The sequence below is a fragment of the Poecilia latipinna genome, unplaced genomic scaffold (genome assembly GCF_001443285.1).
Source record: "Poecilia latipinna isolate Pla-1442-1.1 unplaced genomic scaffold, P_latipinna-1.0 Scaffold2608, whole genome shotgun sequence".
Lineage (NCBI taxonomy): Eukaryota > Metazoa > Chordata > Actinopteri > Cyprinodontiformes > Poeciliidae > Poecilia > Poecilia latipinna.
The window spans coordinates 20,381-45,106 of NW_015115224.1; the positions used below are offsets into that span (position 1 = coordinate 20,381).

A 24,726-nucleotide genomic window follows, 5' to 3' on the forward strand; every position below is an offset into this window, starting at 1 on the left:
TTGTTATTCTGCTGCATAATCAAAATGTCCTTGAGCTTAAGGTCACACACATAGAAAGACTTTGTACCAAAATACATTAAAGACCTGTTGTCCGTGCATCCATACCACTCAGGTATTTCGGTTCAAGACTAGAATCAGAAACAACAAAAGTGGCATTTATTTTTTTTCTCCTACAATATGGAACAAACCTCCAGAAAACTGCAAAACTGCTAAAACACTGAGTTCTTTTAAATCAAGGCTAAACACCAATCTGCCTTTGAGTCACATAAACTTCTGCATGGATTAATTCTAATCTGGATTACATTTTTTATTTACCTCTCTTTGTTCTGCCAGCGTAATGTTTCTTTTTATTTGTTAATTGTACTTTTTATTATGTAAAGCATTTTGTTGCTGAAATTTTCCATACAAAAAACTTGATATTCTCTTCAGTTTTCCAGCAGCAACATGAATTCATGGTGGCAAACCGTGTTATATACTGAAACACTGTTTTACACCAGATCTAAGAGGGGCATCCCTTCCAGAAAAGTCTGCTTCTGTCTCAGAAAAAAGGTCTTGGATAATAAAAATGTTTTTTGTTTTTTGGGGGGGTAAAGGTGAGATGTCCCTTTCTGTTTCTTTTGGTCAATATTAGTATTTATTTGCCATTTTTGGCTCAGTATATATATTTTATCATTATGTTAGATGTGATTCTTTTGTGACCTCCTGGATATTTTTAGCAGACTAAAAATAAGAAATAGCTTTGTAACAATTACAGAGCTATTTCTCTGTAACAATTACAAGACCATAGACATCAGTGACTTTGTTTCTCACTTGTTCCAAAATTTCTTTAGATTACATCACAATATTTTGCTTTGTGAGATATTTAGTCTACTTCATACTGCCAAGCAGGTCAGGAAGTAACCAGGCCAGGATGTGGATAGTGAAACTCAACCCCCAAAAATTACAAAAGGTAATGGCATAACAACTGTTTTATGATGATCTCAAACACTTAAGTGAGAAAAAAAACAAAAAAAAACAGAACAGCAAAGAGGCCAAATTTTGTTTTGTAAATGTTCAGAGCTACGAATTAGGGCTGGTATGATAGCTGTGATTTTCTTTTCTTTTTTATTTTGCAACAAAAACTGTCACAATGCCATATTGTATGCCAGGAGTTGTATGGTTCAGGATTTGTTGACAATAACTTATCAAAGCATACCAGCTGTGTCAATAACTTTAATTTCTCAACAGCACAAACCATGAATAACTTATTGCTCTTCCTAATCTGTATTTAAATGACAGAGACTTGGTCACAGTGGGGTACACTGATGCTTGCAGGACAGTGCAGAGGATTACATTTTAACATGTTAAATTAAATGCAACATTAACATTTTACATTTTTAACAAACCTGTGCTCTGTTATTCCCATAAGACAAATAAACAGCATGTCTATAGTTCACATGAGAAAGATGGCCTATGGAGGGACCCACTGACGCTGAAAACGTATCAATATGTAATAAAAAATAAAAACAATTGGGATTGAACGGCTGGAGCGATTCTAAGAGATCTGATGAAGCAAAAATATTTACAACGAGAGAGATTGGCGACGAGGATTCCTGATGGAGGGACAAACAGGACTAGAAGTGACACAATTAGGACACCAGCTTGGATCCAACTGGGGCTTTTCATGAGCAAGACTCTGCTTAGCATGTGACTTCAAACTGAAATTAAAAAAAAAAAAAAAAACAAGACACAGGCCAGACATGACACCATAACAAGAGCTTCATGTAACATTTGTTTATGCTTAAATTATACAAGGAGAACGTTACTTTTCACAACAATATTTACTGAGATATCAAATAAAAGACGGTTAATAAGGCCTGAGCAATGACACTTCAGATTACAACACCTAAAGTAATGAAACAAAAAGATTCTGGCCATGCAGGTTAGGATTTTAAGTGCAAGCAACACAGCAGTGAGTAGATACAGTAGATCTAAAGTCATATAAGATGGATCATGTAAGCAGATATCTCCTGCATGTTTGAGCTGATCTTTTCTCCCGGAGGAATTTCACAGTGTAGACAAACACAGGACTATTTCCTGGAGCAGATATAAGACATTTTACATCAGTGAACAAAGCGATATGTTTGGTGCTTGAAAAGTCTGCGTCTTCATCTGACGCCTTTGATCATGGAGTTACATTTTGTAAGAGTCTGAATACATCTCGTCCCTCTCGTGTGTTTTCCACGTCAGGGTCAGAGGTCGACCCCTTTGACCAGCGCCGCCTCCAGGGTGATGCTGAAGTCGTTCAGGGTTTGCAGGATGCGACAGAGGGAGTGCAGGGCAGCCCGATCCCGCAGCAGAGCGCCGTCCTCGTACGTCCGAGCTGTCAGGGGACACTCAGCCAGCAGGGGGAACCACTGAGACAGGAGTCTGTCCCTGCAGAGATGGTAACCAGGTTTTGGTGAAAAAAACAATAATAAAACAGTTTGAAGAAGCCATTACTTCATAGATTCGATTCTGTCATGCTTTGGCTATTTGTTGTATTATTTTTGTTTCAAGTCAAACAGGTAGAGACATCAAAATCTGACTTTCCTCAGCCGTAAAAATGTACCGTCTTCAAATTTAAATTTTAAAAAGATAATTTGCAATCAATTAATGCAATAAGTTTTGACAATTGTTAAATTACGGACGTGGATTCGTGGATTTGAAAGTCATAGCTTGATTATCCAGAATCTCTCACATAGTATAGAGTGAAGTAAAGGATGCAACACATTATCACAGTTTTTTTTTAGTATCATATGGTTTAAGTTGTTATGCATTTTGCTGCTTTGCCAAAATTTGACCTATTTGTTTTTAAAAAGTGTCAGCTAACCTTATCCCCAGGCAGACAAACAGCTGAAATTTCCCCTCCTTCCCGATGTTCCTGGGGGAAGAATTGATGGCATGGATGTAGCGGCACAGCGAGTCACAAGGCGGACTCTTGGGTAGCGTCGATCCATGCAGGTCGCCCATCTGGTCATTGGTTTCCATAGAAACCACTGCTTTTTCTATGGGAAAAAAGTTAGTAGTTTCAGTTTGGAAGAAAAAAATAATACGTTTGCTGCGTGGATCCTAAGATGAAACAATCCCACTGGTTGAAATAGATGCACAAATTCATAATTGAAGAGCTGGCTTACCCACAAAATCCCAAACAAATACGTTCCTCTGGAAAAGACGGTTGGATCTGAACCCGTGGAGGAGGAACTTCTCCAAAGCGAGGACCAGTCCTCCTTCACCGCACAGCAAGACTGTCAGGTTCCCTCTCTGGGGAAGAAGAAATGATAACAAAAGCTGCTCAACAGAAAAACTGTAGTAAAACTCAGTGTAAACAACTCTTAACGAAATTAAAAACCATCTGCAGTAACAATGTCTTAATTAACTTAGATCAATGCAGATTTATTTGTGTCTCTTGAGAGAAGTGGCATTTTCCTCTTCGACGCATGAAAAAACCAGGCTGACTGATGGAGGTAATGAAGCGCGTTCAGGCGGAAAATAACACGTCCAGGATTTCTACTCCTCTGTGAGTTAACCGGCCTGTCAGCCTTTCAGCTTAACTAAACTACAGCATTAAACTGATGCATCAGTTATGAAGACATTATCACAGAAACACACCTCCTGCTCAGGTTTGTGAAAATGTTTCACAAGGTTGTTGGCCGCCTCCCTCAGGTCCTCCTGCACCTCGGCGGAGTGCATTCCTGACGGCAAACACAGAAAAATGAGCGTCTTTACTGTTTTTATGAGGAATAAGGTGAGACCAGAGCATGATCTGGTCTGTTGCAGCACAAACAAACAAGTAGGTCAGGCTTTGTGCTAAAGAATGTGCTTCTTTGTCAGTGACGCACTAGTTCGGCCGCCGAGCGACCCTAGCACCGTTCGAACGCTCTGAGACGGAGATGCTAGCTCCGGAGGAGTTCCCGACCACCGTCCGGCATCCTCCTCCACTCCAGGAGACACCAACTGACCAATCAGGACTCTCTCCAGGCTGCCGTCACCCACGCCTTTCCCCAGCCATCGGCCACATGGAAACCTGCAGGAGGAAAACACAGTTTTATTTCACTTTTTATATATTTTTTTGTCTCCCTCGGATGTGGGTCATATGACTAAATTTGTTTTAGTCAGTTTATTTAGTGAGATGTTTATACATCTTGTTTTTAGGCACTAGATGCAGGATAAAGTGGATTTACTTATGTTATGAAGTGATGGAGCAGCTCTTTGTTCAGACAGGATCCTTAAAATAAATCCATCTAACACTGAAAAACGATGAGAAAAAAAAATCTCATCCTCTTGACATCAGAGTTAGGACAAAATGTTTTGTTTCATATAGTCTGTAACAAAATTACCAGTGGCACGGTTGTTAGTAAACCTTCAGGTTGTAATTTTGTGGTGATAGGACAGCCGGTTGGCATGTAGGGAGAGTCTAATGGTTGCTATGGAGACTTGGTGAGCTCACTTTTCTTACATTTTAATATTAAAGTGGGATCTAGTTCTCTGTATTTAACTCATGTTTATGTCCCAGGAAACAAAATTATGGATTAAATAAGAAAAAGTAAAAATTACAAAGCAACAAGAATTTTCCCCTCTGATGAATAAATCTAAAGATTGGACTTTGTAGGATGAGACTGAGCTGTGCTAAGAGAAGATGACTTTATTTTAAGGCTTTTTGCACATGTTTCACAGCCTTATCAGAACTGGAGAGCCATGCTGAGCTCAGTGAAGGGATGAAACCAGACGGTGAGTCTCACCTGTAGGTGTGACCCGTGATCTCGTTGTAAACCACCACACAGTCGATCAGACACTTGGCCAGGAGACCCGAGTTCTCCTGCACTCCCAGCTGCAGCGTGCTGAGCCGGCCCAGGTTCTTACTCTGAAACAAGGAGCCAAGACACAGCGTGACAGGCCTGCTGCAGGAAAACGTTTTATGTGCCTACGTTTGGAGTGAAACCAAAAGAGCAATGTGCAACGAGGCAAAATAAAATCATTTAAATGAATACCTTTCCTAGATTTTTAAGTTTTGAAAGTTTACGTCTTTATCAAATGAAATTGATGTTTTTAACTCCGTCGCATTAGTCTGGTGCTTTTCAACAATATCTGGTCAGCTTTATAGGAATAACAAAAAGTTTTTTGGCCAATTATTTAAATCCATGTTTTTAAGCCAGGCCTAATTAAACACACACTTTCTTAGGAGCTTGTAGTGAATAATGTAATGTTCCTAATAATTGCCTGAGCATATAATTTGTCAGTTTCAGCAGAAAATGTTCGTTTGTATTAGACAAGATTTTGTTTGTGCCACTATTTTATTAAATGTTTTAGCATAAACTTATAAGTACCTCCACCCACAAAACAGAGAATAATTATTGTCAACCAACTCCGCTACGTTTGCACTCCTACAGTTTTTATTGCCGCTGCTTCTGTTTTAAAGATTATAATTAAAGTTTGCAGATCAAAAGGTTGAGTAGTTACGCAATTATGGAAATAAAGCAGAAGAAAAAAATTTCCGCTGGATCTCAATGGCACTGACTTGAAAATGATGAAAAAATTCTGTGAGTTTTAATTTTTAAGGAACATTTCATGGGTGCAAAGTAAAAATCTTAACCCTCTGTAGCCACAGAAACGGTGTCACAAAAAGGCAGAGGACTCAGACGTCTACTGCTCCCCTATTAAAAAATTTATGAAACATTTCATTTGAACTTCTGTCCTTACAGGCAGTGAACACATTTTGATTTTCTGGGCTGTTTTAAGGACGGGGGTGAGAACAAACCTGGAAAAAGATTTCCTGTGCATTCTTTGGGATCTGTCTAACTCCTGAATCGCCCAGTTCTCCTGACACGCACACCCAGGGGTTAACTGTTGCCATGGCGATGCTCAGCTTCTTCATGGGAATTATAACAACGCGGTACGGGATACCTAGGGAAGGAAAAAAAAAAAAAAAGACACAAAATACAATTTATAAGCTCCTCAATAAATCTTTACAGCATTGAAACAAATTCAAAAGTGTCGTCTTTGACGTCCCAAAAGGACGCTGGCTGAAAGGCACGGCAGTAAAGGCAGATGGGTGGAGATGGACGTCGTAAAGCTCAACCCAGAGCTCAGGACTGGACTCTTTCTGTGTCCTTCAGTGTAACGGGAGCGGCAGTAAATTCTGCTGCATGTCAGGTTTAACGGGACTTACTGATGGAGGTGAAGGTGCGGGTAAAGCAGAGGTAGTCCACAGTGTTGAGGGAGAGCAGGTGGTACAGAAACTGTTCTCGCTCTTCCTCACAGAGCAGGAATGCATGAGGCTTATACAGCTGCCTGTCAGGGGAGCATAAAAATAAAAACTCAGACAAGATGCAGGGAAAGTAAATGACATTAATGGTAAAAGTGTAAGGACACAGCAGACAGTTCAGTTTTTGGCTCGTGGTTAATACCGGAAATAAAAGAAACAAATCCAACAGGGCCAAAAATGGCAGGTTTCCCTTAGCCCAAGTTCACAACTTAAAAGGTTTCTAACAAACTGAAAAAATGTGTTTAATTAAACTTGGTTGAAACATTGCAGAGTATTGAACCTCTTCCAGTGAGACAGTACTAAACACACCGACTGTAATACATTAACACTGGTTGAGTACCAGCTTGTTATGAACCTTTTATTCAGAGGGTCTGAGATGTTTGTTGCTTCTTATGTCCTTTTGTTTTATTGCCATTAGACTCCAAATGACAAACATTTCTATTAAAATTTGATAAACATTGCAAATTTCACTGAAGGAAATGTTTTGTTTTGGACACTCTCCATATTTCTAAAACCTGAAGCTAATTTTAAGTTTTAATTTAACTACAAATGAAAAAATGTTGATAGCATGAAGCTGCAAAACTTTATAAGCTATCATTTTCAAAGCGCCACGTAGACTTTGTGGCCCTATGTGGTCGCAAAGGTTGCAGATCCCTGACTTGGTGCTTGCTAGCAGATTTAAAGGTTCTTGTTAAACTATCATGACTATGAACTAAATGCAAAAAATTACATTACATGACGTACAATTCGAAAGACTTGGCACAACGTTCCAATTATATGACAAGTGGAATTACCATATATTAGCCTCACCCTCACCCCTAGTTTGTTAGAATCAATTAATCAATTAGGTAGGTGTTCATAATCCCACAGTTCGTTATTACAGCCATTTTGGATCAGTTTGGTTTATTTTTTTGATGTGCTTCTCAACAAAAAGCATTAAAAACACTTGTTCTATAACTGTTGAACTGATCTGGATCGTTTCACGTCAGGCAAATAAATATCAGTAAACTGAGACCTGAGCAGCTCCTGGTGCGTCAGCAGCTCTTTCAGGTGTTGGGACAGCATTTTCTTCTCCAGAGCCAGATGGATCCAAGCTCTGGCCTGTCCCACCTCAGACAGATCGTCTCTCATGGTTTGGATAAACCTGAGAAATAATAATAATAATAATAATAATAATAATAATAATAATAATAATAATAATAATAATAAAAACAAATGTATGAATGAGACGTCTGAACAAGTTCCAGGATTTCCTTTTCATAATGAGACATTTCTGTTTTTAATACCTCATGTCCTGAATTAGCGACCCTCTCAGGAGCAAAGGGCCGTCGTCAGACAGCCTCTGATCCAAGCTGTTAGATCCTGAACAAAAACACAGAAAACCTCTTAATCAGATACTTGCACACACACATAAAGAAGGAACAACAGTGACGTTGTGCTGCTCCAACCTGGTACATCAGCAGGTGCCTCCATCTTCTCCTGAGCAGCCTGGTAGTGCAGCAGATGGGACCAGATTGCCGACTTTCCCTGCTCATCGCAAACACATTTTTCTCCGTCAGAGCTCTGTGAGACGCATCATGTTTGAGGTCTCTCAGATTTTACTTCTCACCTGTTTGATCTGCAGACCGTGGCCCCAGGTCCTCTCCAGCAGATCACACAAACCGTGGATGAGAGTGTTTTCCTGAAGGCCGGTGATGTTGGCTTCTCCCTGACCCAGCTCCACACACTCTTTCCCCATCCTCTCCTTCAGCATCCGCTTAGTCTGAAAGCACAAAAAAATAGGAATAAACTCTCCAATCTGTTGTCTTAAAATGATCAGCCTCCATCCATTCAGAGAATGAAGCGCTCACCTTGAGACGACACTCGCTCAAGAGCCCATCGACAAACTCTCTGTGAGTCTGAGAGATGGCTTGAGGCGACGGGTCGAGGAGTTTCGACTGTCTGAAGGCTTTCCTTGTGAATGCGTGTTTCTGTGGAGCAAAGAAAATAATCTTGTAGGTAAAACGATGCAGCTTTTGAGGCCTGCATGCGTAGCTGTGTGTGTCAGCACCTGTCGAGGATCACCGTCGGTTCCAGAGTGATCAGCAGCACTCCTTCTGGGTTCAGTCCTGCGTGAAGCTGTGATGCGACTGGAATACCTGGAGGACACAGAAAATAATAAAATCCACTGCTTAGAATGGATAAATCCGCATACATTTTTATTTAGACCATGTTTGTCTAAGCATACAATAGTGATGTGTTTCTATGTAGCTAATGGACAATCAAACTGATGATTTCCCAGCTCTCCTACACCTGTTTTCGATTGTTTTTAGAACTAAGTTTCTTTTTAGCAAATTTTCCGTGTTAAAATTTGATACGTTTCCAGTGTCTCATTACTTTTTTTCCAATTTTTAAGCCTAACCGACTGCCAGAAAGAACCAAAGGCTCACTTGTGTGTGTTGTGTGCCTGTGCAAGCACGTCAGCCTGCAGTCTGGGGAAATATCCCGGGTGATGCCGGCCCTGCCCGATCTTCATGTCCAGCAGGTGGGGGTGTATGGCCGTGTGGTCCGTCTTCAGCAGCCTGCGCTCGATGGCCTGAGCTGCAAGAACAAAAAGATGCAAAACACCATCAGCACTTACTGTTCCAAGGAACCACAGGGAGAAAAACAACAACAAACAAACTCACCCTATGTTCAAAACAAAACAAGCAAAAAAAAAAATCTGATATGGGAATGAAAACAATGCAGTTTGTGCAGTAAAGCTGAAACAAGTCAGAGCATGCTGTAGTTGATGCAGGTTCTACAGGGGAAACAAACCAAACAAAAGAAAAACATTGCTCTGCCCATGAAAAAAATCAAAATGCCACTTAGACAATATTAGGAAAAGTGAGAGAATCACCCAGTTAAAATGTATTTTTGACAAATACAAGAAACAAAAAAGGCTACGACACTCCTCTTTGCTCCTGTCGCTCCATCAATATGTCCCACTAATATTTATAGGTGGAATGATAAAAACTGGACATTAGGCTCTTTAACTTGTACTTCTGTTATCACATCAAAATATAAAGGATTCACACCTCTTTCAGTCACTTTGGAAAGACGATCTTCAGCGTATTTTGGAGGATTTTGAAGTGACAGACCCATGAAAGTAAAGCCGTTTGTTCTACAAATAAAAATCTGAAAAGTGTGGCATGTGTTTGTATGCAGGCTTTTAGAGTGGCCTAATCAGAGGTTATACCAAAAGTCAACGAGAATGTGTTGTAAGGGTTGGCAAAAGGATGTTCACAGATGCCGTCTATCCAATCTGACAGACTTTGAGCTTGTTTACTCTCTAAATACAGAAAAGCTAATAGCAACAAGACTGATCGATGTAATTTGAGTAAATTCAACAAAACAGTGATTCTGGAAGCCTTCATGTTCTAATTCGCAAAAAATCAAAAATAAATCATGTTTCATTTTCTTTACCTTTATTACAATGCATGTCTTTGAGTTGATCTTTTACTTAAACGATTTACCCCCCATACATTACAGGGGTATCAATTATGTAAGAAAGGTTATTTTAAGAGAATAATCCATTTAATCACCTAATTCCCTCACAGTACCTGACTCAAAGAGCGTGGTGCATTTCCTGTAAGGACGGTTCCGGGACTCCTCGTCGCTGATGTCGTAAAGTCGCTCTCGCTCCATGCGGCTGTCAAACAGCTGCTGCAGCGGCTCCCTGTCCACCCAGCGGGACACAACCTTCCCATCCACAAAGGAGGAAAACATGGAGGTCTCCAGGAATCGGGACAAGAAGTGCAAGTGGGCCGCTGGCTGAACTGAGAGGAACGAACCCTAAAGCAACAACGAAAGCAACTAGATTTTAGCAAGTAAACGAGATGTAAGCATCAGTTTCAGCAATGCTGTCAGGAATCTGCAGAAGTACCTTGTCAAAGCTGCAGGTGCCATCTCTATTGTTCAACCACGAGTCCAAATCCATGGCGCTGTTGACAATAAAGTCCTCATACCTGCCAAAAATGGCGGCGAAACGAACGGCGAACACCTCCCTCAGCTGAATATTTAATTTTGCAGCCTTCAGCTCTTCCTCCTCCTCCTCAAACACGTGTCCCAGCGTCTTTCCTCCCTCTGAAACTTTTCCCCCTCCGCATCTCCTCGCCAGAGCCTGGAGCCGCTCCAGCGCCGCCAGCTCTTCTCCTCCGAGGTTCCCGTTCCTCCGGTCCTCCATCAGGTCCTCCAGCACCAGGCTGCTCAGGCGTGGCGACGCCGATGCAGAGCCTGTGGTGGTCGTCGCCGTCACTCCTCCCCGTGGAGGGACCCCGAAACTTAGCAGCACCTCACTCAGTTCCTGTATGAGCTCGGTCTGATCTGGGAACAGGGGCAGGTCCTCCGGCGCTTCCACACAGTGGCTGTCAATGTCCACAAAACACAGATTGGCCTGGGGAGCAAGAAAGACACAAGCAGAGCGCCTCAGCCAGCATAATAGGGTTAACCAGTCAGATTTACATCTTGTAGATAAAGTGGCTGAGCTCCAATTATGCTGCGAGATGAAGAAATGTCATTAATTCATTCTTGCTACAGAGATTGAATCATTTGAGGTATTATCTCCGCAACAGGAGACACTGTGGAAAAATATTTCTGTCAGCCTCCAACAATAAGGAACTTGTGCGATAAAATTTAGAAATCTGCTGAGCGCACATTTCCTAAAGAATAGGAAAAGACAGGCGGGGATTTAAAATACTGCCTCTGTAAGCAGCAGTCAGCAGCAATGCAACCTTCAGCAGTGACCTGAGGCCGACGGTTAAACCCTGAGGGATGCAGGGAGATGCACTGAAGAGTCACACTCAACTCTCTGCAGCATCATCCTCCCAGCCTTCACTTCATTATGTGAAACACGTTTTCCCTGTTTGTTGGACCTACACTTTAAACTCAAAAACACCCAAACTTGTATGATTCATGATATTAAAAAAAAAAAAAATGGACAGCCTCTCATTTGCATGAATTATTCAGTAAAGCCCGTTATTACGGATTTGCCAGGCTCTTCATTTCTGCTTTCATCCCCCGGAGCCGTCTTACTGCAGCCTCCTTTCTGGGCCAGAGCGACTTCAAAAAGGATTCAGCGAGACATTCATGCAGCATAAAGTGATCTCGGATGCAGGCGAGGATGTGAATTGAGGACAGCTCCGAGGGATTGTGAAGAGCCAATCACAGGCGCGAAGCAGGGGGGGGGTGTTGCTGCTGCAGGGAGCAAATATCTGATCTGGAAAAGGTTGTGAGAATGCCTCATTTTAAACATTTACAGATCCTTAGGAGTATATATGAACCCTGAAATTGTGGTTAGTTTACACATCAGCTGATTCTCAAGTCACACAATTAAAATGCATTTAGGGTATTTCAATTTTTTTTCACACATTTTCACATTAAATCATAAAGATAAATGTTTTTTATTGTATTTTTTGTGTTGTAAAAACCAACACAAAGGAAAGTAATGCATGATTTTCTATTTTTATTACTGGTAAATATCTGAAAAGGATGTCCTGCATTACCGTTTAGCCACATTTAATCTGATACACTTAAAACCATTTAAGCATTAGGATGATCTAGTCAAAGTAAATCCAATAAGAAATAGCTAATTGCTGTTTGCAGACATTCTCCGTCCAATCTGAGCTTGAACAAGAAAAAGCAAATATGCTGATTTGGTGGCAGCAACATGCTGCAGGAATGTTTTTCTTCAGGCAGCAGGGTTTCCCTCAGTGCATTACAAGCCTGGCGGGCCACCAGGCTTTACTTGTGCCCCCACAAGGCTTAGCATTGTTAATTTATCTTAAGGGTTTTTTTTTAATTATTGCCTTTTTTAATTCTTTATAGTTGGTGTTCAGGTATTAATCTTCCTGTCTTATAAAAATGCACAGCTATCAAGTAATATTTTCAAATTTCCTGTAAATTTTAAACATTTTTTTAAGTCAAAAACATGGGAGCCAGCTGGATGAATGGCCTAGTGCCTCAAGCACTGACAGGCAGAGATGGATGGAAGCCTGCTAGAGGAAACAAAGACTTGAGATTGGGGAGTAGTTTCACCTTCAAACAGGAGAAGGATAATAAACGTTCAGCCAGAAATACAAAGCATATTCATGAGTTAGAATGGCCTAGTCAAAGCTCAGACCAAAATCACACTGATAACCTGTGAAAAGACATGAAAAATGCTATTATCCTCCATGTAATTTGACAGAGTTTGAGATATTTTGCAAACAGAAAAATAGGAAAAGATGTAAATCAGACTTGTAGCCTCCTTTTTACCTCATGTGGAAGGTGAAGCGAGGATCGCTGAGCTCCGTTTCTGTGCTGGATGCCCATCAGGAAAGGCACTGGAGCATCGAGGAGGTGATGCAGGGGAGTAGAGATGATGGGCAGGTAGATGTGCTGCCACTGGAATGGGAACAGCAAAGTGGTGATGCCCTCCGCCACCATCATCAAACGCTGGTAGTCTGAGGAGCAGAAAGGCAAAATCTGTTAGCATAGCGTAGGCCACTTTATTAACCCATAAAAGAGAAAATATTGAAGCATTTAAAGCAACACTTCAGATAAGAAATATAATTAAATCTTCTCATTAAATGCCTGAGAGTGGGTCAGATGTCAGTGACGCCCTCGTCGCTTTTTAAAATCAAATTCTCATCAAATGTAGCGTTTAGTTAGCTTCATAAACATAATGCTGCTTTTACGCTTTAGACCAAGTATTGTAAATAATGGCGTGGGGTTCTGTTGACAAGTTATGAACAGCCGGTATCTTACCTTATGTAACTGTGAACGTTTATTACTGAATACTAAAACTAAGTTTTTTCTGCTAAGACAACTTTAGTTCTATTTCATCAAAATAATGCATATCTGCCTTGTGATCCCGCGGTGTATGAAAGTTTGTGGCTTTCACTCAATAATATTTCAGCATTGCCTGTTTTTTTACATCTGGCAGTCTAGCTGTGTGGAACCTGAGCTCCAGCTACGTCAAGATGTCTGATTTTTCAAAGTAGCAGATGCTTAGATATTCAGAGTTAGCTTGCAACTTTCTGATAGGTATAAATAAAATCGCTGAAGACAAGCAGATAAATTAACCTGTTCTGGGTTCTATTGTTTCTAATATTATAAAAATAAAACCTACAGCAAACTGAATTATTCATTTACCTTTTGAGTACAACAGGACTTGTGTTTCCAGCAGAGCACAGGTAAGTAGTTTAACCATATTGTCCACACCCAGCAGAGAGAAAGCCTCTCCCAGAGGATAATCTCCCAGGGGAAGCTCCCCAGGCCCGGGCCGCTGGCACACGATGGGCCCCTGCACCCCGTGAAACCTCAGGGAGCGTCCTGGTGGAGGCAGGGGCACCTCGTACAGGATGTTGTAGACGTAGCTCTCTAGAGGGAGAGGTGGAGCCGTCTGGGACGTCACGGCCTGGTGAAGCTGAGCCAGAAACTGTCGTGAAGCTTGCAAGAACGGGAGCGGCGTGATGAGGCAGAGGGCTTTGGACACGTACAGGGTGTCGCGCGCTGCGTCGAAGGAGCCCACGCAGCCCAGGCAGCCAGAAACTCCAGACGTCAAAGACTCTGCGTCCGACTCCTCCAAGCTGCTGGCGAGAGAGTCCATGCTGGAGGCGGAGGGCGTGGAAGCGGAGGAGGACGTGGAGGAAGAAGGCGAGGAGGCCGACGAAGAGGAGTGGTGCTCCACATGGTGCATCTGATAGAGAGTCTGCATGGCGGTGATAATCTGAGGACTCGTCACCTCCTCGTAGAAGGTGTGAACGAAGCCGTAGGAGCGCGTTCCGTCGTCAGAGGTGACGGTGAAGGAGTGGAACTGCGGGTCGAGGCTGTCCACCTGCGTGCGGAAGGACAGGCCTCTGGGCAGGCAGAGCTGGACGCAAAGAAAGCAGCAGAGTTAGAAAAAAGCTTAAAGTTAAAACCGAAATCTGAGTGTAATACCGAACGTGAAGCTTTTTACTGGCTCACATTGATCAAGAAGTTTTTTAAGTTATGTTGCAGAAACATTTATTGATTTAACTTTATTGCAGCCCTACAAGTCTTGATAACCTTTTGTGCTTCATAAGATTCATCCTAAAACACACCCATGATGTTATCTTACTTATAGTTTTATTTCACAGACAGTTTTCTGACATTGTCTACATTTAAAAGTTAGCATTTATTTTAGCTGTTGTTTTTTAGTTCTTTATATGGTGTTTTCTGGGTTACAGGTTATCAGGTTTTATTTTTGGAGACAACTGAGAAAGGTTGTTCATTTTACTGAAGAAGGGAACCTAATATTTCACAAGCATTCATGAAACTTTGATTATGACACCCAACCAAACATTACATCCAAGCAGTCCTTTTAGATTGCAGTGTTGCCAACATTGACATTGTGATGACGACAGCGATTTGCCTCCACTGTCCAGGCAAACGCATCAAACATCTCACCATGTTGACAGCATCCTTGTTGAAGGGGTTCCTGTCCATGTTCTCCGGGTAATGCACCAGAACCTTTGACTTGAAGGACCGCCGGATGGGGCTTTGCTCGAAGCTCTCACCTGACAGACGGAGGGAAAAGGCGGAAGGCCGTTTTTATAACAATACAAGAAAAATATCTGGCCTTGATTTGTGCTGAATCAGAAAAGAAAACAGGACAGATTGGAGCATGACAGAAGTCAGACAGGACACCCTTTTCTGTTGCAGAAAGGACACAAAGTTTAATTGTTGTTGACAGCAAGGACAATGCTGCTGTGAATATAGAGGAAGGTCTTCAGTAAAGGTTATGTAACTCACTAAAATGAAGATAGACAGATGGGGGGGAAAGGATGCAACACTGTTCCTCCTCTATGCTCTGCAGCAGAAATTTCTGTGCTTTCTCAGAGTGACGCTTGTGCATAAACTGAATATTTTATATATTCACACACACACACACACACACACACACACACACAGCTGAAAAGAGGTAATACAGTAGATTTATGCTGGTCAGAGTGAATAATAAACCAAAATACTTTCATTTTCCTTCCACTATCCAGAGGTATATTTTTATTTTAAAAACAGCCCATCATAAAAACTCCAGCCTGTTTAAAGCACATCAGCTTCTAGTTGCAACGTAACATCCTCCTGTCTGCTGTGAGGTGTGACGCACTCGCTTCAGCGTTCAGAAACATCCACCTCACCTGCCTACAAAATGACGCACAGCAACCTGAGACAGGAAACTGCAGCATGGAGCAAAAAAAAAAAAAAAAAAAAGAGCACCGCTTCACGTTCGACTGAGTCAGTCTGTCAAGTGGGAGGCAACAATGAGAAAACGGGGGGAGTCTGGGTTCCTTACGTACGGTACCAAACGGAGCGGGAGCTCGGCTCAGAGAAAGACACCGTGTTTCCATGGCATCCATTTCCGCCAATAATGGATGCCATGACAACCAATAAAAAAATAAAGAAAATATAAAGAAGCTTTTTGCGCTTGTCATCAGTTACGTCACCTTTAGCTGGAGCGGTTACGACCCACTATAGTCCTGATACACATTCCCACTGAGGAGGTGGCACAGGTGACGTAAGGAACACACTGATGTGTTTGACTGTGTGTCAGAGAACAGGGAGGAGGAAGGAGGTTTGTTTTAGTGTTTCAGTGAAGGAGTAAATATCTGTTTCTGTCGGGCTGTAATCACCAGCTCTCACACAAACACATACAGTGTCTTGCAAAACTGTTTTTCACCCCTTTTCCACATTTTGTGACATTACAATTACAATTTGTGTTTAGACTTCAATGTGATGAATCGACAAAATGTAGTTATTAATTGGAAACAGAACAAAGATTATAAAGGATTTGTCGGTTTTATTTTTTGACAAAATACTTGTGAAAAACTGTAAACATGACCAAAATGGTTTTCTTTTATTTTGTTTTTCTCTCCACCATAAACAACAGACTTGAGGAGTAAAAATGAAATTCTCTCAGCGGAGAATTCCAGAGTTACCTTTGGTCTTTTCTAAGATTATACACCAGAAAACTCTGTTCAGGATTTTATTCAGGGGCATCAGAGTAAAGAGGCAGTAATTTTTAGATATTTCTATTTGAAAAACTCTATAAAACCCATCTATTCCTTTCTTTCCAGTTTGAAGTTATTCACTAATTATGTCGATCTATTTCAAAATTCCAATAAAAATACTTAATGTGCTATTTTATTGTAACAAAAAGACGATACGTTTTTACGAGTAAGAATATTCACTACGCCTCAGTTTTGTTTTTGTACAGAATAATTGTGGGCATAACACAGAATGATAAAATCTTACATAAGAAGAAAAACATTTAAAAAGCACTGACAAAAAGCACTGGGTGAATTACATATTTATCCGTCCAGCAAATGACAAAACAGATATATTTTGGAGTTTTCTTTTTGCTTTTGTTTTTTGTGTTTGTTTGTTTGTTTTTTTTAAAAGATTAGCGCCACGTCTCAGAATATATTTAACTCAAGCTGGATTTTCTGCACACCAGCATCAGATCTATTATTAGACAAATGGTGGCATCTGTCTGCAGTCAGCTTTACATTTTAAAGCAGCTCCATTGGGCCAGGGAGATCTCACCCTGCTGCACTGATGTCATCCCTCCCCCCACTGCGACCGCCACCGGGCTGAAGCCTCGGCCGTTCAGCATTCCAACAGGCAGCGTCATGTGAAATTTGATTAGGCTGCAGAAAACACAGAGGCATCTATTGAGGAGCTAACAAGAGCAGATTGTCTCTTGGTGGGCTTTCACTAATTACACCAACGCTCAAAAGGAGATACAGTATTACCTCATTCTGGCTTGTACAAGACAGGTGAGCACGGTTTTTAAGCGTTGGGTCTCTAGATTATGCGTGTAAAGGGACAAAAACAGACAGACAGAAATCCCTTGAAAGGAGCAGAGCTCCCCGGCCTGCAGGCGGTTACATAAGCAGATTGGGGGAGCTCAGATGTACAACCAACTGGGATGGTCACTCACAGCAGGGGGGCACACCAACGGGTTAGTCAGAGCTTGGAGAAATCTGCAGCAGAGCTGTGCATTATTAAAATGTTGTGCATTAAAATTAAATATGCATTTCAGTTTGTATTTGGGCCTCAATGTAGTTGACAAAAACTAACAATTCGCCCAGTTATTTTGTCCCTGTGATTTTCACAATATGGGGAACACAAATTGTTTGGTTTACTGTAAATATGGAATACTGGGAATTCTTACTATTTTTATTAGTCTGACAAGACTACACTAGCTTTAAAAAACATATTAGGTTTAATTAGTCTACTGGTGGTGTCCTGTTTTTCCTCTTCAGTTGCCCGTGGTAATGCCCCCACTTCCTGCGTTTGAACGCAGCGTTAGGCAGCATTTATCAAGAATTTCACCCACAGGATGGTTTAGATTATATTTGTCTGACAGATTCCAATGTTATTAATAAATCTTCCATCTGCACTATGGAGTGCCACAGGGCTGTGTGCTCAGACCAATCCAATCGACTCTAAGTTTCTCTTGGTGTAATTGTTGGACAATATGGGTTGCATATCTGTTGTTAGGATAATATTCAGCCATATGCACCATTAAAGATTAATAAATCAGATCACTTAGCAGACTACAAGCGTGTCTTGCAGAAAGATAAAACCCAAGATGAGTTAATTTGTAGCTTTTAAACTCAAAGCAGAAGTTGCCTTATTTGGACCAAATGTCTGTGTGGTCACTCTTTACTGTGTTCTTATCTACATTCAGTAATAATTATCAGATTTTGTATACTGTGCTGCTGTACGATGAGACACTTGAGAAGAGAAATGACACATTAACTTGAACGTGACATTCGTAAGAATACAAACAGAAACATTTTATCTGGAAAGAATGAACATTTTGCTTTTTAATGCCGATAGCAACAGTGTTCCAAATGATAAGGATTTTCCATAATTGAGAACCAGCTTGTGTTACATTAACAACTTGGCACCAAAACTGTCATGTCATAGCCACCTTCTCCCCCTGAGGAGTTGCTCTAAATGAGTCTAACAGAGAGAAGGAGAGGAGGACGGGGTGTGACTATTGTCTGCTGCTCTAGGACTACAACCTGGAAATGACGTTTGTCTTGTTTAACACACTCGGCTCCGTTTCCTTACTAAGCCTTCAGGACGCAGGGAGAACATCAGCAACCAGAACAAAATCAGAACATGTCCCCCACTGCTTCTGCCAACCAGTCGCCTCCTTTCCCATCCTAATCTGGCCATGACCAATTTGGCTTGGATGATAAAATTCCAGGTTCGTGTCAGACAGATGCAAAGAAGCCACAACATGGATTATTTTCTGCTCAGAACAGAACGATCCAGACGGTTTCGCTCGTCCTGCCTGAACCCTGAACCTCCTGGCCTCGATTCTCCAGCTGTGTTCCAGCTTTAATGTGCCGGACAGGATGTTGTTGTTTGTCTGTTCTCTACTGTTCCTGAATCAGGTGTGTAACTGGATGACTTGCAGAAAAACTGAGACATATATTCTGGACTCCTCTCAACGCGCCGCTGTTTTGGAAATATGATGAAAATGTGAGGAGAACTGCGCCTTGTTTTCCTCAAGCAGGGTCAGACAAAAGGACATGCATAAAAAAAAAACAGAAATGAACTGACACTGTAAATCCATGCAGACTGATTCAGATCCATTAGAGTCTCTGATTTCTCAGACATGTAGGGATCTTTTCAAAAAGCACTGTATGAGAGGGATCCTGAGTATTTGTTACATAAACATTGGCATATTTCCTTCGCAAAATAGGGCATCCACACATACAACCCTCAACTCTGCAGACAGAACAACACATTTTAAGCCCAAAAGAGCCTTACTGAAAATGGCATCTTATTTATGTCGTCATGTTTTAAATGAAATCTGGCGTATTTACCCGCTCCATCGTCCGGCTCCAGGCCCGTCTGAGTGTCCACTCCACACACGACAAAATAGTGGGCGAAGCGGCAAGAAGCCGACCCGCCCGTGGCAGCTGCAGTCCCGTTCATGTCGACGCGTTGATGGGGTGACAGCTGCGGGTTTCTCTTCTTCTACTTGTGCCTAACGCTGCGGGTTTTCATAGTGGACTGGGCTCATAATCCGAAATGTCTCTCCGCTGTGAACTCTGAGATCCGCTCTCTGACTGTGATGGAGTCCGGATGATCTAGCGATGGTCATCACGTTTGTTCACAGAAAGAGGAGGAGGAGGAGGAGGAGGAGGAAGAGGAGGAGGAGAGACAGAGAGAGGAAGAGGAGGAGCGGGAGAAAGGAAAGGAGACAAAGGCAGAAAAAAAAACACAACGGCGCGTCTCCACTGAATCCGTAAAAAAAAAAGACTTTTGACGATTTTTTTTTACTGATATCTATTTTTCAGATACAATATTTATTTTAAATGTTGCACCTAAGATAAACTGATCAATCACTAAAAAGAAAAGGAGGAGATATGCGCATTTGTATTAAAAACATTAAAAGCAAAATGAGATGTTTGGTGTCATGTGACACCAAACGAACGGGTCAATTATTATTATTGATTCATTTAACTAAATTCTGATTTATTCGGTGCTATAAGAAAATATATTCACTTGATTTCTAGTTTTTTTTTCTAGCTTCAGATTAAAATATTTTTTATTATTAAAAAATAACCTACAATATGCAGTTTTCCAGTGATTATTTCCCTTGAGGGAAATAGCAAAGCACATTTAGGGGAAAAAAACAGAAACAAAAACATCCTCCTTTTTAACTGGAGTTAAACTATTTGGAAAGCTAAACTATTTTTCTAGCCACATCTTATTTCTGATTTAAATTACTTAAATGGAACCCGAAGTAGACTGGACCTCAAAAAGTAACACGCCATGACCCAATCTGAAGAAATTCAGAACCAGATTGCAAACTTAAGGACTTCTAATTCCAGTGAACCACAATGAGAACCGTTTTCCACAAATTGAGAAAATGTAGAGAAGTAAACTTAGTAAAGTTGATCCAAGAGAGTGCATGTGACTGGAGGAGGCCACAAATGAGAAAGGTTGGCTACTCCCCTCTGAACTGAATTAAACAATAGAAAACTTGCCACCCATATTAAAAACACCACTGGCTGCAGAGTTATTGACTTGACACAATCAGCTGGGCTCCCACGTTTTATTAACTAGCATCAAAACAACTGGCTTGATTGTAATAAAGGATAATGTAACCAAAATTTCTGAGGTTAGCAGTAGGCCTAGGCAATGACAGCTAGAGGTCAACTAAAAGTCATTTAAATGGGAATAAAGTGAAAGTATTGAACTTTAAATTCCTAACTTTTACTCAGACATTTGGCTGCCCTCTCTAGATCATCACATATTGACCGGTAATTATAAACTTACAGTTTCTGGCTGCTGTGTGTCTTCAAGGTTGCAGCAAGGTTTGAACACAAGGTTTGAAAATTAACTAACCAAAAAAAAAAAAAAAAAAAAAAAAAAAAACAAACCCAGACAAAAAAAAAAGCTATTTCCTCCAGATCTGCTGGTGGAGACAGCTGAGAGCACCACGATGTGTGGCGCCATCGTGTGGTGGGCCGGCTGTACTGCTGCTCATAAGACAGACCATCAGCTGTTCTCCATCCTGTCATGTTTCAGTTTGTTCCTCTGCTGCCAAACACCACTTATATTTATCGGGTTAATAGAGAACTTCTGCAGGGATTCTGAAGGGATAATGCGATATTTTAAATCAGGTGCTTTTGTAGAGATGCATCTAAAACATGAAGAGATTGAGAATCACTGCATTAGACAGCAAAGTTATAGCAAACAAAGTAACGCCTCTTTCAGGTCAAGAATTGTATATCAAAACAATTAAAATTAGCTGGTCTTTACTAAGCTCTAAAATTATTTAAAATGCAAAAATACTTAATTCGACAAACATTTACCACAGCAAGATGAAAGCCTTTAGCGATAAAGTAAGCACACCTCATGAACACCAGAAACGTGTGAAGCAGTCGTTCTTTGTTCGTGACGTTGACATCCCCTCACATGGTTGTGGCTCTGTTTTTTAGCACCTTGCTCCATTAAGACCTTGCTACGGCTTTTATAGGTTATCGTCTGGGCTTCTGCATCACAGAGTCTGTTTTGGAGCAATTATCCTGTGGATTTGAAGCCGCGTCGCCTGCTTCATGACCCAGTTTAGGACTAACTTTAGCTGATTGACAGATTCCCTCACATTTGGCTCCAATATATTCGGCGTGCAGAAGAACTGGAAGGTGATTTCTATTCACTAATTGCTACAAGTTGTTTGTGCCGATATGCCATTTGTTTTTCTGCCAAATATAGCGTTGCACTATTTTTATGTTAGCCCTCAAACCCTACAATGGTTTAAGGGTGCACTTTCATTTACTCATCACTGAAAGAAAGAGTTGAGAAGAAAACTTTCACCACAGTGAACTTCCTCAGTTTGTACTGATGCATGTTGGACAATAATGACTAATGCTGGATTCACATTTGCAGTTGATTTCTGTTAGTATAGTTTGCCAGATGGTGACATGCAAAGCAAAACATGCAAAAAAAACTCAATGTTCAGATAAGGTCACAAGTCACAATAAAAACACTTGAATGTCTCACTTCTGATTTATTGAACAATTTAAAGAGAAACATTTTCTAGTTAGGGAAAAACAACAAATGAACTAGTTAATAAATACAAACTGTGTCATAATCAATCAGCATCCTACCATTCAGTTTTGGTAAACCATAGTTGCCTGAGATTTTTAGGTCAATAAACAGATGTCCGAACATTAAAAAAAAAAAAGTGCAGCATATCTCAACATCTAGACTCAACACAGCTATTAACATTCCACATGTAGTGCCATACTGTCAAAATACTATTCTTAAGCACTTCCTCTGGTCCGGTTAATATTTAGATGGCTCCCTCACAACCTGTCTTACTAGTGCATAGATTTGTGTGATAACAAAACCTGTAGTTCACATTCGTCACTGCTGTGGATAAATAACCATGTTACGTATAAACAGCTAATAAACAATCATGGCATCTGGACCAAGCGGTCCAACATTTCCAAGCTGCGTCTCAACTTTCACGATAAGTTGCATTGCAGTTCAAGTCTCTTCCTGCCGCCTACTGGAGGCTCCGTTACTTAAACGTGCTCAAGTATTTAACGTCGCAAGCACTTTCCTCCGGCAGCTGTGGTTCAAAGTTCATCCAGGTTTATAACTAACAGACGACACATAGCTCCGCTCTGCGGTGGAGGCAGTGGCTAAACTTTAATATCTTCATGATTCACTAAGATCCTGGCTTTCAAATTTGCAGAACAAATAGTCAGCAGCTTTGTTTAAACGTTTGCTTCTGCCTACCAAACAGAGAAAAGCTTCTGTTATCTAGATATCCTGATAACTCAGACTTTTATTAAGTAAAAAGAGTTTCTTAAAAGTCATGTACATAATCCGTTAGAAGTTAAACTTATGACTGGAGACTAAGATGCCTCTCTGAGCTACAGAGGGTTGGGCACAGAGGAAATATAGCATATAAACGTTTGGCAGTTGGGCTTGACTTCTTAAATTTCACCTGAATCTTTTGAGATCGATAAGAATCATTTTAGAAGTTATCTGCGGATCTTTAAGGAAAATAGATTTCTTATAAAAACTCAGAAGTGAAAACAAGAGGTGGGTCTTTTAAAACTTGTGTATTTACATGCTAAACAAACGGTGGGATCGTTTTTACTTATACATAGCAAGATTGTAGAAAACTGGAGTGTCTGAGATAAAACTGAATTAAGTTTTAAGTTATAGTACTGATGTAAGGAACACTAAAGAAAAACAGTATTGCTGAGTTTCCACAGGAGTCTACAGCACAGTCCACAAGAGTTAATGTCAAAGAGGAACGGTTTAAAGACTAAGAGCCTGGCAGAGGGAAGGAGGGAAGGTCTAGGTCAATATACGAGCTACTTGAGCCTGAATCTCCCCAGCGGGGTGTGAAAGCAGCCGGACAAGTTTGCCGTGCAGCTGGGAGGATTCATCCAGCATGACCCGGAACAGACAGTCCTGTTTTCGTCTAAGTTCGTCAGCCACCTGTGCAGAGGGCCTCCAGGCCTTCAAGTTCCCTACAAAGGTTAGCAGTCGCAGCAGCACGGCCGGAGACGTTCGTTCATCAAAGAGAAGCAGCACAGAGGCAGGAGCCTGGGTCCCAAAGCAAAGAGTAAAGAAGTCAGTTTGTTTTGATGCATTTTTTACAGAAAGATATGCCTACTGACTGGAGGATAAAAACTGAGTACCTGAGCTTGAACTATGTCATCCATCACATCTGGATTAGATGATAAATTAACAAGAACTTTCAAGGTCTGAACCTGAAAGAGAAACAGTACAAAATAAAAGTAAAAATCACAGATTTCCTCTTGGCCATCACCGTTGGACAGCGATGTGTTGCTCCATGTGTTTTTAAAGCTGATTAAAGATTAAACTCAATTCCACGAACCTGTAATGCTTCACTGCTGACAACCAGCAGAGACAATAAAAGAGTGACCGATCCCTTCAGCAAATGCTGATGTTTGTCTGTGACCGAGAGGTTCGTCAGCAGCCGCAAAGCACCCAGCTGGAGGTCAGAGTTCACTGCCGACATTTCAATCAGCTCCAGCACTTGTGGCACATAAAGCTTCAATAGAAGAATAAAACGACATCAACACATCAAGTGGAGCCTCATTAAAGTCACTTAGCTGTTGTGTGGTGTAATGTTTGCAGCAACATACCTTTATTTGCTCCTGGTTCTGGATGTTCATGCACAAATTATTTAAAGCATTCAGAGCTTGCACTCTAACCTCTGGGGCAGGATCAGAAAGGAAGCCAGCGATGACAGGAATCCCTTCTAATTCACGAATTTGGTTCTGAAGAAAAAGGCAAAAAACAGTAGATGAGTAGCTATGATTAAAAACTGATGTATTTTACACTGGTAAGAATAAAAGTAATTAGAAAGCTCAGTTTAGTTTGAGAAGATTCTCAAACTTGCCTTAATTAACTTAATTTGTTCAATTAACACTGATGAGTAGTTTACAATAATAATAATAAAAAAATAAATTTAGCAAGTGGAAACAGTTCAACATTCCATGTCTGCTGAACCATTTCTATGCTTTTTTTTTTCTTTTTACCATAAGTTTATTCCATTGCATGATCCAATTATCCATTCTCAGTTTTCTGGTTCAGTCTAGCAATTATTATGAACATTCTGATATTTGAAGAAATTAATTATGTGATTTATTGTAACAGAGACTCCAGAAATTTGGGGCCAACATTCCCACAGCATTACAGATCTACCACCTTGCAGATGTACAAAACTAATTTTAGTATCAGCTAACCAAAACACACTACTAAAGTTTAAGCCACATGTTACCAAACTCCTTTCTGTATTTATAATGATAGGGCAGAGAACACCTGTTGGGTAAATTGTATTATTATCAACCATTTGTTATATCTTTATTATGTTCTTAGTTTATGTATTCTTACTT

At 40.8% G+C, this 24,726-nt stretch overlaps 2 protein-coding genes across 2 annotated transcripts in view; both read right to left on the reverse strand.

The window, feature by feature from the left end:
* Positions 1 to 1,194: 1,194 nt before the first annotated feature.
* On the reverse strand, positions 1,195 to 19,470 carry LOC106938500 (DENN domain-containing protein 5B-like). The gene is made up of 21 exons (XM_015020570.1): positions 19,153 to 19,470; positions 14,714 to 14,823; positions 13,436 to 14,156; positions 12,557 to 12,744; positions 10,188 to 10,697; positions 9,865 to 10,096; positions 8,713 to 8,863; positions 8,334 to 8,421; positions 8,134 to 8,253; positions 7,893 to 8,045; positions 7,732 to 7,810; positions 7,570 to 7,645; positions 7,299 to 7,427; positions 6,188 to 6,309; positions 5,777 to 5,922; positions 4,761 to 4,882; positions 3,861 to 4,045; positions 3,631 to 3,713; positions 3,156 to 3,282; positions 2,852 to 3,026; positions 1,195 to 2,415 (listed from the first exon to the last, which is right to left on the reverse strand). Exons 1-21 carry the CDS (start codon positions 19,262 to 19,264, stop codon positions 2,232 to 2,234), a joined length of 3,813 nt encoding a protein of 1,270 aa, XP_014876056.1. The 5' UTR covers positions 19,265 to 19,470; the 3' UTR covers positions 1,195 to 2,231.
* A 2,353-nt stretch (positions 19,471 to 21,823) lies between these two features.
* The window catches only part of armc10 (armadillo repeat containing 10), a 7,673-nt gene continuing 4,770 nt past the window's right edge, over positions 21,824 to 24,726 (reverse strand). The window contains exons 3-6 of the mRNA XM_015020575.1: positions 23,974 to 24,108; positions 23,703 to 23,879; positions 23,503 to 23,574; positions 21,824 to 23,407 (exon numbers count right to left, since the gene is read on the reverse strand). Of these exons, the coding sequence (XP_014876061.1) occupies positions 23,156 to 23,407; positions 23,503 to 23,574; positions 23,703 to 23,879; positions 23,974 to 24,108 (636 nt within the window). The 3' untranslated portion in view covers positions 21,824 to 23,155. The remainder of the gene's footprint in view (positions 23,408 to 23,502; positions 23,575 to 23,702; positions 23,880 to 23,973; positions 24,109 to 24,726) is intronic.